The following is a 17,819-nucleotide window of genomic DNA, read 5'->3' as shown; positions in this document are numbered from 1 at the left end:
AGCTTCTGTTGACTGTGCTTTTGGAGTTATATCCAAAAGACCATTGCCAAGACACAAATCAAGGAGATTTTCCTGTATGTTTTCTTCTAGGAACTTTATGGTTTCAGGTCTTATGTTTAAGCTTTAATCCATTCTGAGTTAATTATTGTGAGTGGTATAAGATAGGGGTCCAGGGCTTCGCTGGTGGCACAGTGATTGAGAGTCCGCCTGCCAATGCAGGGGACACGGGTTCATGCCCTGGTCCAGGAAGATCCCACATGCCATGGAGCAGCTGGGCCCGTGAGCCAATGCTGCTGAGCCTGCGTATCCGGAGGCTGTGCTCCACAACAGGAGAGGCCACAACAGTGAGAGGCCCGCGTATCACAAAAAAAAAAAAAAAAGATAGGGGTCCAGTTTCATTTCTTCACATGTAACTGTCCACTTTTCCCAACACCATTTACTGAAGAGGCTGCCTTTTCTCCATTGTATATTTTTGCCTCTTTTGTTGTAGATTAATTGACCGTAAGTGCACGGGTTTATTTTGGGGTTCTCTGTTCTGTTCCATTGATCTGTGTATCTGTTTTTGTGCCAATACCATACTGTTTTTATGACTACAGCTTTGCAGTGTAGTTTGAAATCAGGGAACATGATGCCTTTGGCTTTGTTCTTCTTTCTCAAGATTGTTTTAGCTATTCAGGGTCCTTTGTGGTTCCATACAGTTTTAGGATTATTTCTATTTTTGTGGAAAATGCCATTGGAATTTTGATAGAATTTGCATTGAATCTATAGATTGCTTTGGGTATTATAGACATTTTAACAATATTAATTCTTCCAGTCCATCAACACAGCATATCTTTCCATTTATTTGTGACTTCCTCAATTTACTTCATCAGTGTTTTTATAGTTTGCAGTGTACAGGTCTTTCACCTCATTAGTTAAATTTTTCCTAAGTATTTTATTGTTTTTGATGCTATTTTAAATGGGTTTGGTTTGTTAATTTCTCTTTCTGTTAGTTCACTGTTAATGTATAGAAATGTGACTCACTTTTGCATGTTGATTTTGTATCCTGCAACTTTACTGAATTCATTTATTAGGTCTAACTTTTTTTTTTTTTTTTGGTGGTGTCTTTAAGGGTTTTGTGTATAAGATTATGTAATCTGCAGAGATCACTTTACTTATTCTTTTGCAATTTGGATGCCTTTATTTCTTTTTTTCCCTAATTGCTGTGAGTAGGACTTCCCTTACTATGTTGAATTAAGGCAGTAGTGAGCCTGCATGTCTTGCTTTCATCTTGGAGGAGAAGATTTTTAACTTTTCACCACTAAGTATGGTGTTTGCTGTGGACTTATCATATATGGCCTTTATTATGTTGAGGTACCTTCCTTCTATACCTTACTTGTTGAGATTTTTTATCATGAAATGACATCGAATTTTGTTGAATATATTTTCTATTTCTATTGAGATGATCATATGCTTTTTATTATTCATTTTGTTAATGTGGTATATTGCATTGATTTATTTGCTCATGTTGAACTATCCTTGCATCCCAGGGATAAATTATGCTTGATCGTGGTACATGATCCTTTTAATCTGTTGTTGAATTTGGTTTGCTAACATTTGTTTAAAATTTTTGAATCTATGTTCATTTAAGAGTTTAGCCTATAGTTTTCTTGTCTTTTTTTTAGTTTTATAAAAATCTTTATTGAGATATAATTAACAATTAATGACACATATTTAAAGTATTCAATTTAATAAGTTTTAAAACCATCATGATATCAAAATAATGAACATATCCATATCCACCAAAATTTTGCTCATATTCTTCATAATCTCATCCTCTGTCTCTCCCCTTGTCCCCAGGAAACCACTGATGTACTTCATGTACCATAGGTTAGTTTGAATTTCATAACATTTTATACAAATGGAGTCATAAAGCATGCACTCTTTTTTGCTTGGCTTCTTTACCCAGAATAATTATTTTGAGTTTCATCTATGTCTAACATCAATAGTTCATTCATTGTTATTGCTGAGTAGTATTCTATTATATGGTTATACCACTGTTTACTCATTCACTTGTTGTTGGACATTTGGGTTGTTTCCAGGGTTTGGATACTACAAATAAAGCTGCTAAAATATCTGTATACAAGTTTTTGTGTTGGCATGCACTTTTATTTTGCTTGGAAAAAGAGCTAGCAATGGAATGGGTAGGTCACATGGTATGTTTATGTTTAACTTTTTAAGAGACTTCAAAATATTTTCAAAAGTGGTCACCATTTTATATTCCCATCAACAATGTATAAGAGTTCTAGTCTTCCACATCTTCAATAGCACTTGGTATGTTCAGTCTTTTTAATTAAGCCATTCTAATGGAGGCATAGTAGTATCCCATTGTTTTTGTTGTTTGTTTTTTAAATTTTTTATTGAAATATAGTTGATTTACAATGTTGTGTTAGTTTCAGTTGTACAGCAAAGTGATTCAGTTGGGGCTTCACTGGTGGCGCAGTGGTTGAGAGTCCGCCTGCCAATGCAGGGGACACGGGTTCGTGCCCCGGTCCTGGAAAATCCCACGTGCTGCGGAGCGGCTGCGCCCGTGAGCCATGGCCGCTAAGCCTGCGCATCCAGAGCCTGTGCTCTGCAGCGGGAGAGGCCACAACAGTGAGAGGCCTGCGTACCGCAAAAAAAAAAAAAAAAAAAAAAAAAAAAAGGAATTCAGTTGTACATATACATATATCCACTCCTTTTTAGATTCTATTCCCATATATGTCATTACAGAGTATTGAGTAGAGTTCCCTGTGCTATACAGTAGGTTCTTATTAGTTATCTATTTTATATACAGTAGTGGGTACATGTCAATCCCAATCTCCCAATTTATCCGTCTCCCCCCTTTCCCCCCTTGGTAACCATAAGTTTGTTTTCTACATCTGTGACTCTATTTCTGTTTTGTAAATAGGTTCATTTGTACGATTTTTTTAGATTCCACATATAAGCGATAGCATATGATATTTGTCTTTCTCTGTCTGACAACTTCACTCAGTATGACAATCTCTAGGTCCATCCATGTTGCTGCAAATGGCATTATTTCGTTCTTTTTTTTTTTTTGTTCTTTTAAAGATGTTGAATTGTTTATATTTTCTCAGCTTTGGAACTCTATAACAAAAGCTATAACATTTAAATTTAATTCAATAAGTGAATTTGTAATTAGTGTTAAATAAACTACTATGCTCTAAAACTTAACATACTAAATGTGGTCATTTGAGAACAAACCACAATATGCATAATGCATTTTAGTATTTCTAAATTAAAAAGAGACTTGAGATGGGTAAAAAAGAAATAGTACTACCGTATTTACATTTTCCTGACTGTTCATATTTAATTATTCCTCCAAATTAATAGGTCCATCTTAACTCCATGTGAATTTCAGCATAAGTTGCACTATTTAGCTACTAATGGGGAATATTAGACCATTAGAACTTGGATTAGCTTTATCCTATTGGTGATGGTATTCTCCTGATTGCTTCTTGGCATTGTAACAGAGTAAATTCTTTGTAATTAATTTTTGTTTTTGTTTTTGTTTTGTTTTGTTTTGTTTTTTGTGGTACGCAGGCCTCTCACTGTTGTGGCCTCTCCCGCTGCGGAGCACAGGCTCCGGATGCGCAGGCTCAGCGGCCATGGCTCACGGGCCCAGCTGCTCCACGGCATGTGGGATCTTCCCGGACCAGGGCACGAACCCGTGTCCCCTGCATTGGCAGGCAGACTCTCAACCACTGCGCCACCAGCGAAGCCCTGTAATTAATTTTTATTGGAGTATAGTTGCTTTACAATGTTGTGTTAGTTTCTACTGTACAGCAAAATGAATCAGCTATACATATACGTATATGTATATGTACATACATACATATGTATATACATATTTTTTATATATGTATATATAAAAATCCCTCTTTTTTGGATTTCCTTCCCATTTAGGTCACCACAGTGCATTAAGTAGAGTTCCCTGTGCTATACAGTATGTTCTCATTAGTTATCTATTTTATACATAGTATCAATAGTGTATATGTGTCAATCCCAATCTCCCAATTCCTCCCATCTCCCCCTTCCCCCCTTGGTATCCATACGTTTGTTCTCTACGTCTGTGTCTCTATTTCTGCTTTGCAAATAAGATCATCTATACTATTTTTCTAGATTCCACATATATGCATTAATATATGATATTTGTTTTTCTCTTTTTGACTTATTTCACTCTGTATGACACTCTCTACGTCCATCCACGGCTCTACAAATGACCCAATTTTGTTCCTTTTTATGGCTAATATTCCACTGTATATATGTACCACATCTTCCTTATCCATTCCTCCATTGATGGACATTTAGGTTGCTTCCATGTAGCATTATTTACAATAGCTAGTTTTCTTGTCTTTAGTGTCCTTTTATGGCTTAATAGCAGTGTAATGCTGGCTTCATAAAATGAATTTTGAAGTTTTCTTTCCTCTTCAATTATTTGAGAAGAGTTTGAAAAGGATTGGTATTCATTCTTTTTAAAATGGAATTCACCAGCAAAGCCATCTGGTCCTAGGCTTTTACTTTTGGGAGATTTTTGATTAATGATTCAATCTCCTTACTCATTATTGATCTGTTCAGATTTTCTATTACTATATGATTCAATCTTGGTAGCTTGTAAGTTTCTAGGAATTTATCCATTTCTTCTAGGTTATCTAATTTGTTGGTATGTAATTATTTATAGTCTCTTATGGTACTTTGTATTTCTGTTGTCAGTTGTAATGTCCCTTTTTTCCTTTATAGTTTTATTTGAGTTATCTCCCTTTTTTTCTTTGTGAGTCTAATTAAAAGTTTGTCATTTTGTTTATGTTTTCGAAAATACCCAACCCAGTTTCATTGGTTTCTATAGTCTCCCTAGTCTCAATTTCATTTATTTCTGCTCTAATCTTTATTATTTTCTTCCTTCTGCTAACTTTGGGCTTAGTTTATTCTTCTTTTTATAATTCCTTGAGGCATAATTGTAGGTTGTCTATGATACCTTTCTTTTTTCTTAATGTAGTCATTTGTAACTCTAAACTTTCCTCTTAGAACTGGTTTTACTACACCCCATAAGTTTTAGTAGATTGTGTTTCTATTTTCATTTGTTTCAAGACATTTTCTCATTTCTGCTTTGACTCATTGGTAGTTCAGGAGTATATTGTTTTAATTTCCACATATTTGTAAATTTTCCAGTTTTCCTATTATTGATTTGTATTTTCATACTATTGTTGTCAGAAAAGTTACTAGATATAATTTCAGTCTTCTTAAATTTGTTAAGACTTGTTTTGTGACCTAACATATGATCTATCCTAGAGAATGTTCCATGTGTGCCTAAGAAGAATGTACATTCTGCTGCCATTGGAATTAATGTTGCATATATGTCTGTTAGGTCTGTGTGGCCTAAAGCATATTTCAAGTCTACTATTTTTGTGTTGATTTTCTGTCTGGGTAATCTATCCATTATTGAAAGTGGGGTATTTAAGTCCCCTATTGTTATTGCATTGCTGTTTATTTCTGCCTTCACATCTGTTAATCATTGTTTAATATATTTAAGTGCTCCAATATTGAATACATATATATTTATAATTGTTATAGCCTCTTGATGAATTGACCCCTTTATCGTTATTTAATGGCCTTCTTTGTCTCTTGTTACAGCTTTTGATTTAAAGTCTATTTTGTATGGTATAAGTATAGCTGTCCCTGCTCTCTTTTGGTTTCCATTTGCATGGGATATCTTATTCCATCCTTCAGTTTTGGCCTATGAGTATCCTTAAAGCTTAAGTGAGTCTCTTATAGGCATATTATTGAGACTTTTCTTTTAATCCATTCAGCCACTCTATGTGTCTTTTGGAGAATTTAAACCATTTACATTTAGAGTAATTATTGATATTTAAGAATTTACTATTATCATTTTGTTAATTGTTTTCTGACTGTTTTGTAGTTCTTTTTTTCTTTCTTCCTCTCTTGCCATCTTTGTGAATTGCTGACTTTTTGTAGTTGTATGCTTTGATTCTTTTCTATTTCTCATTTGTGTATCAATTATAGGTTTTCCTTTGTGATTACTGTGAGGCTTATATAAACATCTCATATTTATGTCTATTTTTAAGCTGATAACTTAATTTGCATAAATGTTCTACACATTTATTTGCCCCCCAACTTTATGTTGTTGGTGCCCCAATTTACATCTTTTTATATCATGTATTTATTAACAAAATATTGTAGCTATGGTTATTTTCAACAGACCTGTCTTTTAACTCATATCTGAGAGTTCAATATGATTACATAGTCTTCAGCCCCAGGATTTCTGTTTGGTTCTTTATTTTTTATGATTTCTATCTCATTGTTAAAGTTCTTATTTTTTCATATATTGTGTTCCTGAGTTCATTGAGTTGTCTGTCTACGTTCCCTTGAATCTTGCTGAGCTTCTTTAAAATAATCATTTTGAATTCTTTCTCAGGTAACTCACAAATTTCCGTTTCTTTGGCATCAGTTACTGGAAAATTATTGTGTTCATTTGGTAATGTCATGTTCTGATCTCTTTTGTCTACTAATTCTATTATATATATCATTTCTGGGTCAGTTTCAATTGATTAATTTTTTCTTCATCATGAGTTGTATTTTCTTGCTTCTTCGCATGTCTAGTAATTTGTTCATTGAATGCCACATATTGTAGATTATACCTTTTTGGGTACCAGATATTGTTGTATTCTTTTTTTGAATTGAAGTATAGTTGATTTACAATATTATATTAGTTTCAGGTATACAACATAGTGATTCAATATTTTAATAGATTATACTCCATTTAAAGTTCTTAAATATTGACTATATTCCCTGTGCTGTACAATATATCCTGGTAACTTATTTATTTTATTGTAATAGTTTGTACCTCTTAATCTCCTTCTCCTATCTTGCCCCTCCCCCCTTCCCTCTCCCAACTGGTAACTACTACTTTGTTCTCCACAGATATTTTTGTATTTCTATAAATATTATTCAGCTTTCTTATTTGACTCAGTTCTGTTATTGGTAAACAGTTGATCCTTTGGGATCTTGCTTTTAAGTTTTGCTAGGCAGGGTCAGAATAGCATTTAGTCTGGGGCTAATTTTTCCCCACAAATGAGGCAAAATCTTTGTAAGTATATGACTCAATTTCCCGTGAATCAGGAGAGTTTTCACTGTTGCTGGTTGGAACATGTGCTATTCCTATATCTGTGTGAGTCCCAGGACTGTCCTTTTAAACATTTCAGAAATTTATTTTCTCAGCCTCATCAGGCATGAGTTTATCAGTTTTTAGCTGAATACTCAAAGAGATCCTCTACACATCTCTAGAATTTTCTCTCTGCACAGTTCACTCCTCTCCAGTACTCTTCTTTTGTACTCTAGGTGCCTTGAGCTCCAAGAACTCCCAGGTCCATCTCCTCATTTTGGGGACACGTCTGGCCTCTTCCTTGGTACCCATCCCTACACCAGTAGGCCAGAAACTTTCTCCAGGAAGTAAGCTATAGTTTGCTTGTTTTGCATCCCATTTCTCTGGGGTCACTTTCCTTTGCTGTCTAATATTCAATGTGTGTGTAGTACCTTGTTTCATATATTTTGTCCTATTTATAGTTATTTTATGTGGGAGAGTAAATCTAGGCCAGAAGTGCAAGTTCAATCTGCCTGGATTCTTTTAACAGCATGAGATCACATATGTGAGAGTTTTTTTGAAAAGAAAACTATTACTCAAATGTATGATATTTATCATAGTTCTTCTAGTAATAGGCCAAGTGTTTATCAGTTACCTATTATGTGTATGTATATTTCCCAGAGACGTGTGTATAAATCTGCTAGAAACTGAATTCCTGAATCTACTTCATACAACAGAGATACTACTTCCATTAGAAACAAACATCTAATGTTCCCAGAGTTACCATACTCTTGTCTTAACATAGCATCACATGAAGCAGGTTAAGTTTGACACCCTCGTTTCCACTTTCCCTGTTTTCTTTTCTTTAAAAAAAAAAATTATTTATTTGGCTACGCTAGGTCTTAGTTGCAGCACACAAGATCTTCGTTGCTGCCTGCGGAATCTTTGTTCTGGCATGCGGATCTTTAGTTGTGGCATGTGGTATCTAGTTCCCTGACCAGGGATCATTCCTGGGTCCCCTGCATTGGGAGCATGGAGTTTTAACCACTGGGCCACCAGGGAAGTTCCTTTCCCTGTTTTCATAGTTCTTCCCTTACTACACAGTAGCTCACATTCCCAAGATTTGAGGGCTCCAAAATGATTTTTTCTTGTATATATCCTAGATTCTTTCTTGACCTTCCCATCTCCCCTCCAAGGAGACTCAGCTATACCAGGCCTCTTTTTTTTTCAATAACTTTTATTAATAATATAGACTAGGATAAGTGAATACTAATGGGATTGTCAATAATCTATAATATCTATGATTTATTGAGCATCTACCATGTGCCAGATGTTCTATATATTTCCTCTAATTCTCTTAAAACCACTAACCATGAGAAAGACCTTGGGGAAACAGAGAAGGCTTTGCAAAGAATGAGCAGGAGGGACTTCCCTGGTGGTCCAGTGGTAAAGAATCTGCCTTACAATGCAGGGGATGCAGCTTTGATCCCTGGTCAGGGAGCTAAGATCCCACATGCCACGGGGCAACTAAGCCCGTGTGCCACAACTACTGAGCTTGCGCATCTCAACTAGAGAGCCTGCTGTGCCACAAACTACAGAGCCCATGCTCTCTGGAACCCACGTGCCACAACTACAGAGCTCACGTGCCCTGGAGCCTGCACACTACAACTAGAGAGAAGCCTGCACGCTGCAACAAAAAGCCCACACGCTGTAGCGAAAAATCCCGCATGCCTCAACGAAGATCCCGCGTGCCGCAACCAAGACCCAATGCAGCCAAAAATAAATAAAATAAATAAATAAGTAATAAATCTTAAATAAAAAAGGAACAACCCATTAAAAAAAAAGAATGAGCAGGAGTTGGATAAGATGAGGCATGGAATGAAGGATCAGGCAAATGTTTCAGATAGAAGGAATGACATATGAAAAGACTTGGAGGCAAGAAAGGATGTGACTAATCTGAGGAACTCATGCAGTGTGGCTGAAAAACATAGGAAGTGGAGAAAAGGTAGGGAAGGCGGGGGAAGGTGGGAGATGGTGAAAGATAAAACTAGAGAGATAAAATACATTGTGAGGGACTTGGTAAATAATACTAAGGAGTTTAGACTTTTTGCTGAGGGCAATGGGATATTCTCATTGAACTTTTGGCATATTGCCTTTGTTACAGTGATGCAAATGGGTTAAAAGGGGTAAAATTGAGTTACAACTATGGAATGGAGAAAAGTGTATGTTGGTACCAAAAATTCAGTAATTATTTATTCATGCACTCCCTCAGCCATTTATGCACTCAACAAATGTAATAATTGCCTACTATGTACTAGGTTCTGTAACTAAATATTTTTTAAATAAAAAAGTTGAGTTATTATAGATTTCCTCCCATTTATTGAGCACTTATTATCTGCCAGACACTGTGTTAAGTGCTTTACATAAACACTAATATTATCACTTTTTAAATTCTAAAATATTAAAAAAATTTGTGAGCTAGTTTTTTTTATTGGAGTATAGTTGCTTTACAATGTTGTGTTAGTTTCTACTGTACAGCAAAGTAAATCAGCTATACGTATACATATATCCACTTTTTTTGGATTTCCTTCCCATTTAGGTCACCGCAGAGCATCAAGTAGAGTTCCCTGTGCTATACAGTAGGTTCTTATTAGTTATCTATTTTATACATAGTATCAATAATGTATATATGTCAATCCCCATCTCCCAATTCATCCCACACCCCCTTCCCCCTTGGTATCCATATGTTTGTTCTCTACATCTGTGTCTCTATTTCTGCTTTGCAAATAAGATCATCAATACCATTGTTTTAGATTCCACATATATGCATTAATATATGATATTTGTTTTTCTCTTTTTGGCTTATTTCACTCTGTATGACACTCTCTAGGTCCATCCATGTCTCTACAAATGACCCAATTTTGTTCCTTTTTCTTGCTGAGTAATATTCCATTGTATATGTGTACCACATCTTCTTTATCCATTCCTCTGTTGATGGATATTTAGGTTGCTTCCATGTCCTGGCTATTGTAAATAGTGCTGCAATGAACATCAGGGTGCATGTGTCTTTCTGAATTATGGTTTTCTCTGGGCATATGCCTAGTAGTGAGATTGCTGGGTCATATGGTAGTTCTAGTTTTAGTTTTTTAAGGAACCTCCATACTGTTCTCCATAATGGTTGTATCAATTAACATTCCCACCAACAGTGCAAGAGGGTTCCCTTTTCTCCACACCCTTTCCAGGATTTATAGTTTGCAGATTTTTTGATGATGGCAATAGTAAATATTTATACACCCAACATAGGAGCACCTCAATACCTAAGGCAAATGCTAACAGCCATAAAAGGGGAAATTGACAGTAACACAGTAATAGTGGGAGACTTTAACCCTCTACTTATACCAATGGATAGATCATCCAGACAGAAAATTAATAAGGAAACACAAGCCTTAAATGACACATTAGACCAGATAGACTTAACTGATATTTATAGGACATTCTATCTGAAAGCAGCAGAATGCATTTTCTTCTCAAGTGCACATGGAATGTTCTTCAGGATAGATCACATCTTGGGTCACAAATCAAGCCTCGGAAAATTTAAGAAAATTGAAATCATATCAAGCATGTTTTCTGACCACAACGCTATGAGATTAGAAATCAATCACAGGGAAAAAAACGTAAAAAACACAAACACATGGAGGCTAAACAATATGCTACTAAATAACCAAGAGGTCATTGAAGAAATCAAAGAAGAAATCAAAAAATACCTAGAAACAAAAGACAATGAAAGCACAACAACCCAAAACCTATGGGATGCAGCAAAAGCAGTTCTTAAGAAACTGATATTATCTTTAAATAGGTAAAGAAACTGAAGTAAAGAGAGCTCAAGCATGCTAAAGTCATATAACTAGTAAATGGCAGAGCCAGGATTTGCACTCAATCATTTTGACATCTCAAAATATTTGGCCATTTACTTAAATGATATTGTTTCCCACATGTAAATTTTACTTATTTTTTAAATCCAAAGAAAAAACAAATACGATATTTTGAACTAATTTTGGGGAGGGTTTAATCAGCAAGATGTATGCCAATTGTCCTGGATTACCATAAAGAAGTTACCTTTGCTTTATAGATGAGCAATAATTATATATATCTCTAAATGAACATTTAGGTAAAATTTGGGGCACTCAAGCCCCCCAAAAATTTTCATTCCCAAGACTTACTTAGATGATGTTTAAGGGTTTTTTTTTTTTTTTTTTTTTTTTGGTGCTACGCGGGCCTCTCACTGTTGTGGCCTCTCCTGTTGCAGAGCACAGGCTCCGGACGCGCAGGCTCAGCGGCCATGGCTCACAGGCCCAGCCGCTCCACGGCATGTGGGATCTTCCTGGACCGGGGCACGAACCCGTGTCCCCTGCATCGGCAGGCGGACTCTCAACCACTACGCCACCAGGGAAGCCCTGTTTAAGGGTTTTTTGTTTTGAATTTGTTTTTTATCCTTCTGTGTTTTTCTCCTTTATTAATAAATATTAATAAAGGATATATTTACAAGGGTAATTTTATTTTGAAATAGGAGAAAAGGATTCGTGCTGCAATAATGTCAGAGTTTCCAGAGGAAGATGTTGTGAAATTGTTTGTCTAAACACATTTTATTTGGGGTTCAGTATGAATTTTCAATAGATGGTTTTTAGATAAGGAAGCGGTAATTCAAACGTGATTATATAAACAAGAAGATCAGAGAGGAATTATCCTGAAGGGTATAAAATGAACCAAGAGCTTCTAGTCTGGGTCATTACAGCATCAGCTCCCCAATGCAAAGTAAGGTAGGTGTCTACACTGAGAAGGCATTGTGAAATGAAATGTTGTTATTCTAAATTATTTTCATTTTCATCATTTTAGCATTTATTTCAAAATGGCAAATGCTGAGTGACAATTTGCTTTGATAGGCTCTAGAAATTCTAGTTATTGCTCCAAAATTGTTCAGTGATAGGTGAAGATGAATGAACTACATATGTAAGGATAAGAAAATATTCTACTGACTTCAAAGAAGAGGAAAAATTGGTCAATTTCCTAATGAAGGCTGATTGATATTCATGGCCTTCCCTTACTATTTACATTTGATTTAAATGTTTTAATCAGTTAAATAATCTGTGTATTAAATCCTGTCAATTACTAATGGTTATCTTTGATGATAATGTACTTCTGAGAAAAGTTGGGAATAACTTCAGTTTTGGGTACCTGCAGAGGTAATTTACTCTTTATTGTTTTAGTTATAGCTAACCCCCCTTGGATAGTTTCCAAAGCACACACCTGACTTATAGTACATTTTGCTCTCTAGAAAACTGTATTGCTTTAGTGAACTTCCTGGAGTTCACAGGGTGGACAATTGATTCTTTTCATAGCACAGTAAGGGATTTGGGGAGAAAAGATTGGTGAAGGCAATTAGCAGATTAGAGAGAAATGTGCTTAAGAATGAAGGTAGTGAGAACAAAAAGATGAGAGAAAAGGCTGGGTAAGGGGCAAAGGAAAGAGGATAATCTTGGAATAAGTACAAATGTTGAAAGTGTAGACATAGTGGTCATGGCACTGAAAAGGGCATCTCTCATTATTTAGGGCCTAAAATCACACCTCTGTTTAGGTGCTCAATAAATCATTTATGAATGATTTTAAAAGAGGCAATTAAGTTACAGAGGATGAGAATCCAGGTGACAATAAAGGAGAAACTGTGGCAGATCATCTAGGGAGGTATTAACTAACACTGATTTATATACTCAGTATTATATAGTTACATAGTTTTCTGTAGCATTCCAAGTGCTTCACATGTATTGTTTTATACTTATTATGATTTTAGGAAGGAGTATATGGAAAAATGAAGGTACAAATTTCTTAATTTCTCAGATACACACAATTGCAATAAAACCTGGAAGCATAATTCTAGGTCACTATCTCTTAGACCAGGGACCGGACACTGATTTATCACATAGGATCATAGTCTATTTGTGCTGAAAAGTCCTTCCTGATCATCTTGTGGTTCTAAGCCTTTTCTTTTACAGCTGAAGAAATTGAGCCCCAGAAAGATTCTTTGGGTGAAGTTTTACTATTTGCAATAAAGGAGAAAGAATAATTCTTACTTTCTTTACTAAGTTATATAGCTACTGCTGCGGATGATTCAGCACTTTTAATTTTTCTTTTTGTTAATTTGGAGTTTTACATTTATAAGAGGAACTTCAGACAATGTAAAGTGTCCATAATGAATATGACAACAATGGGTAAAAGTTCCAAAACTGTTTTTTCTTCTACAGTTTTAAAAAGGATCAGGTGTACTTGTCTTTTTCTGTTTTACAGATGGGGAAATTAGGCCCAGATAGATTCAATATTTTAGTCGATTTCTCATAGATCCATGGGAGATCTTGAAATAGAATTCTGTTCCTTAACTCCAGGACCAATATTCTCACCACTAGGTCAGCACATATCTATTTTATATAGAACATAGAGCTAAAAGTTAAAATATGTGAAGTTAATTATTTCCTATGGCAAAAATTCAGTAGCTGGCTGGCTAGATGGGCAAGAACCATATGATCATGACAGGTGAATATTTTATATCATTTACTCAGTCTATTTTTTTTTTTTTGATGTGGACAATTTTTAAAGTCTTTATTGAATTTGTTACAATATTTCTTCTGTTTTATATCTGTTGGCCGCAAGGCATGTGGGATCTCAGCTCCCCGACCAGGGATCGAACCCGCACCCACTGCATTGGAAGGTGAAGTCTTAACCCCTGGACTACCAGGGAAGTCCCTCAGTCAATATTTTTAAGATCCTGCAGAGGATCCTCTAAGTCTGTGGCTCTAAAATAATGGAACCAGCTCTATACCATAGAGGGAGCTCACGTTTGTAAAGCACTGAGAAAACCAGACTCCATGAGCAAGGAATTCTTATAAATTTGCTCCGTGATTGAAATACCAAAAAACCTCCAAGGAATGCTTAAATATGCAAATTTTATTTGAAAGTATTCACCAGAAAACACTTCTTAATGGGTTAGTTCACTTCCTTGTCTATATAGGAAAAAAAAATCTTTGATTATTGTGGGTGTCAGAGTGATAATTTCAAGTCATTCAGAGCACTTAAAATACTACCTACTTTTTGTTAACATTTGTTCTTATTTATCTTGAGTGACTATCTAGGAGTAGAATTGCTGGGTGATCAGTTAAGTGTATGTTTAATTTTATAAGAAACAAACTGATTTTCAAACTATTTGTATGTACCATTTTACCATCCCACCAGCAACATATGAAAGTTCTAGTTGCTCAAAATCATCACCAACACTTGGTGTTATCAGTTAAACAATATGTATTTTTATTATTAGTGTTCATAGTTATCTCCTACACTAGACTGTCAGCCCTTGAGGTCAAAGACCATAGCTTACCCATTTTGTGTCTGTCAGTGCCTACTTTAAATGCTCAATATATGTTTGTCTAATTTATCGGCAATTCTCATTCTCCAAACAGGAGACTGGTAGGAATAGCCACTAATCTCTGGAAGTTGACATTTAAAATAAATACCTGGTAGCTTGTTGAATGTGGTTTCATTTTTTTCTTACAAGCTGATTAAAGACAAAAATTCTTGTTAACTGAGGCAGAGTCTATGAGATTTCAGTTAATGGAAGTTTCATTGTATGTAGCTTAAAGATGCTCTTGGGATATAATTGATAGATTTGAGGAAAAAATTGAGAAAAATCTTGATACATTTTTCATGATTGAATAACAACATTTAATGAATTATAATTTATTTAATAGAATAATAAAACAAGTTTGTGTTCAAAGGTAATACTACTCCATTAAGATATGTATTTTCTTTTCTGACAATGATACTTGAGAAGGAAAAAAATCCAAATATGCCTAGCTAACTGTACAATCTTTGAAGTGATCAACTTACATCCAAAAGTCTGAAACTTGATTACTCTCTCTCAGTAGCAAAACTTAAATAATTATAAGTCATAACATTATCCAACTCATTACAAAGTCCAGTTGATAGTGAACACACTCTTCATCAGACAGGCTCTATAGAGATATGTATTCTGCCTGAGACACAGTGGATCCTCTGTTGTCTTCCGTTCACCCAAAACTTATTTTACTTTCCTGGCTAACTTACAGTGGACCTGTCATCCTTGATTGTATTACTCTCATTGTGTCAATCTGTATTTTTTGCCTCCACAATCTTTTTAAGATAATGAATTCCATACAATTTCTGTGTAAAATAATTTTATTTTTCCAACTCTAATTCTTTCAACCTTAAAGGATATCCTAAGGGTTGAGAAGAGGGGTTTTTAGATTTCTGGGTTAGCCCCTTAACACCAGTGGTAGATTTAGCTGGCCTTTAACCTTGTCTTTCTTGACAGGCATTGGGTAGAATCATATGCAAGACTGTTTGCATTGAGCTGGTACTGAAGCTTGATTATGCACTTCCTTGATTTCTTTGCCTTTTCTTATTATGACCAGTTTGTTGGCCTTTTAAGCTATTGCATCAAAGTTTTTAGAAAAGCACATTTCTGGGAAAGCCCTTACTGAAGCCTGTTAACTCACTTCTTATAATGATAAAGGCAGGTATTTTGATTGTTTCCATTGAATGAATTATTTTGTACTTAGTTGACATACGTGTCCCTGCCACTTTTCTGTTATAGTGTTTCAGGCTTGCCATTTCACTGCCCAGTGGAGCTAAGTGGCACCTGCAAACAGGACTTTCACTATGTGAGCTCTGTCACTGTGGGGTATGTGGATCATAGCCACATCTAAATACATAAAGAAAGGTTACTGAGAGTATTAACTATGTAAAAACACCTAATATAGGGCCTAGGACAAAGAAGGCATTCAATAAATACATATATTTACACACACACACACATACACACACATTATAGCTCTTTCTGAATGTCCCTTCTGAATGTCCTAAAGGATACATGTAATAGATTCTTTAATTTTATCTTTGATTTAGCATGACTGCTATCTTCCTGATGTCCATGCTTTTTGGCCTTGCATGTGGGCAAGCAATGGCTCTTTGTATTCCAACTGAGTATATGATGCATGTCGAAAGGAAAGAGTGTGCTTACTGCCTAACCATCAACACTACCATCTGTGCTGGATATTGTATGACACGGGTATGTAGTTCATTTCACTTCTTTTAGCTGAAAATTAGATAAACCTAGACTCAGTCCATTTCTATCCAGAGAGAAAATGAGATAAAACACAACCTCATTTCCAAAATCTAACAGTTATTGGCTCTGTAGAGGTAGAGTACACAGGTTACAGTATCTACTCAGCACAGTGGATACAGATAATTTTATAACAGTTTTACTTCCAAAATTTATTTAAAACTTATCTTGTTCTCATGATATAAGGTAAAAGAGGGGGTGTCACTTTTGTCTCTATGGGATTTAGTGTGGATATGTTGAGTTAGTACCGGGGAATGGAACTAAGGAATCCTCCTCCAGTCCTGTTTGTGACAAAGGAATATAAGTGAATTGATTTTTATCTGTTTCCATTATCTATATACTTTCTAAAGTCCTATCACAGTATGCTCCTTTTTTAATTCTTTCCTCAGGACTTCAATGGCAAGCTGTTTCTTCCCAAATATGCTCTGTCCCAGGATGTTTGTACATATAGAGACTTCATGTACAAGACTGTAGAAATACCAGGATGCCCACGCCATGTTACTCCTTATTTCTCCTACCCTGTAGCTATAAGCTGTAAGTGTGGCAAGTGTAATACTGACTATAGTGATTGTATACATGAAGCCATCAAAACAAACTACTGTACCAAACCTCAGAAGTCCTATGTGGTGGGATTTTCTATCTAACTTCAATTGTGATGTAATTTGCAATTTGGTTAAATGTGTTTACCTGGAATAAAACTAATAAAATATCGATATATTTCACAACACCATGTGTACATTTGAGTACTATTTCATCCATACCCATACCCATTCATGCATTAGCGAGCTTAAGGGCTTTAGAAGAAAAGGTGAGTGAAAGAGCATTTCCAGCTCATATGAAGGATGGTTTCCACATGAAAGGACAGAGTGCAGGTAAAATGGAGAACAGGAACATGAAATACTAATGAAAGACAGCGTTAATCAGGCTGTCTTAACAGAGGGCCACGAGGTTTGTCTTGACATAGAAAATGAATATGGGAAAGCTACAGAGTAATGTGATCAATGGCTGAAGGAACAAACGGTGTCAGCGTACTGGAGACACCTACTTCCAAAGGCTGAAACAGGGCTGGAGTAGAGAGAGAGAGTAAGGAATATATGAAATTTGCAATATACTACTTTATCCTGTCATTCAAATACACAAGATAAAACTTCACCAAAACTCAGTAAACAGTATATTTTAATCTATTTAATTTAATTACTCTGGTGGGCCTACTGACTTATGAAAGTTATACTCCAAAAGCCTAGAAAAGAGGCCACGATCATTTTACATGTAGAAGTCTAAATCCTTTGTAGTCTTTAAGGTAATTTGAGACACCTTCCAGCAACTTATGCTGTTTTGGCTTTCGATGTCATGAAAAACTAGTATGATTATGAAAGATTTTAGGAATAGTGGTAGAGTGCTAAGGGATCTAACAGAGAGGAATCATCCTAAATTCTAACCTAAACCTTCAATAGTTAAACACTGTTTTCCAGTAAATGT

The 17,819-nt window shown here is 35.4% G+C and overlaps 1 protein-coding gene across 1 annotated transcript; it reads left to right on the top strand.

Moving 5' to 3' along the window:
* Nucleotides 1–11,896: 11,896 nt before the first annotated feature.
* On the top strand, nt 11,897–16,984 carry TSHB (thyroid stimulating hormone subunit beta; the record flags this gene model as incomplete). Its single annotated transcript, XM_082861091.1, has 3 exons — nt 11,897–11,955; nt 16,124–16,286; nt 16,730–16,984. The coding sequence occupies 3 exons, from the start codon at nt 11,897–11,899 to the stop codon at nt 16,982–16,984; spliced, it is 477 nt and encodes a 158-aa protein (XP_082717217.1).
* Nucleotides 16,985–17,819: the final 835 nt, after the last annotated feature.

Source organism: Leucopleurus acutus, assembly GCF_964270905.1.
Source record: "Leucopleurus acutus genome assembly, chromosome: 2".
Lineage (NCBI taxonomy): Eukaryota > Metazoa > Chordata > Mammalia > Artiodactyla > Delphinidae > Leucopleurus > Leucopleurus acutus.
Note: the sequence above shows the minus strand (reverse complement) of the source record. Positions and strands in the feature narration are given on the sequence as shown.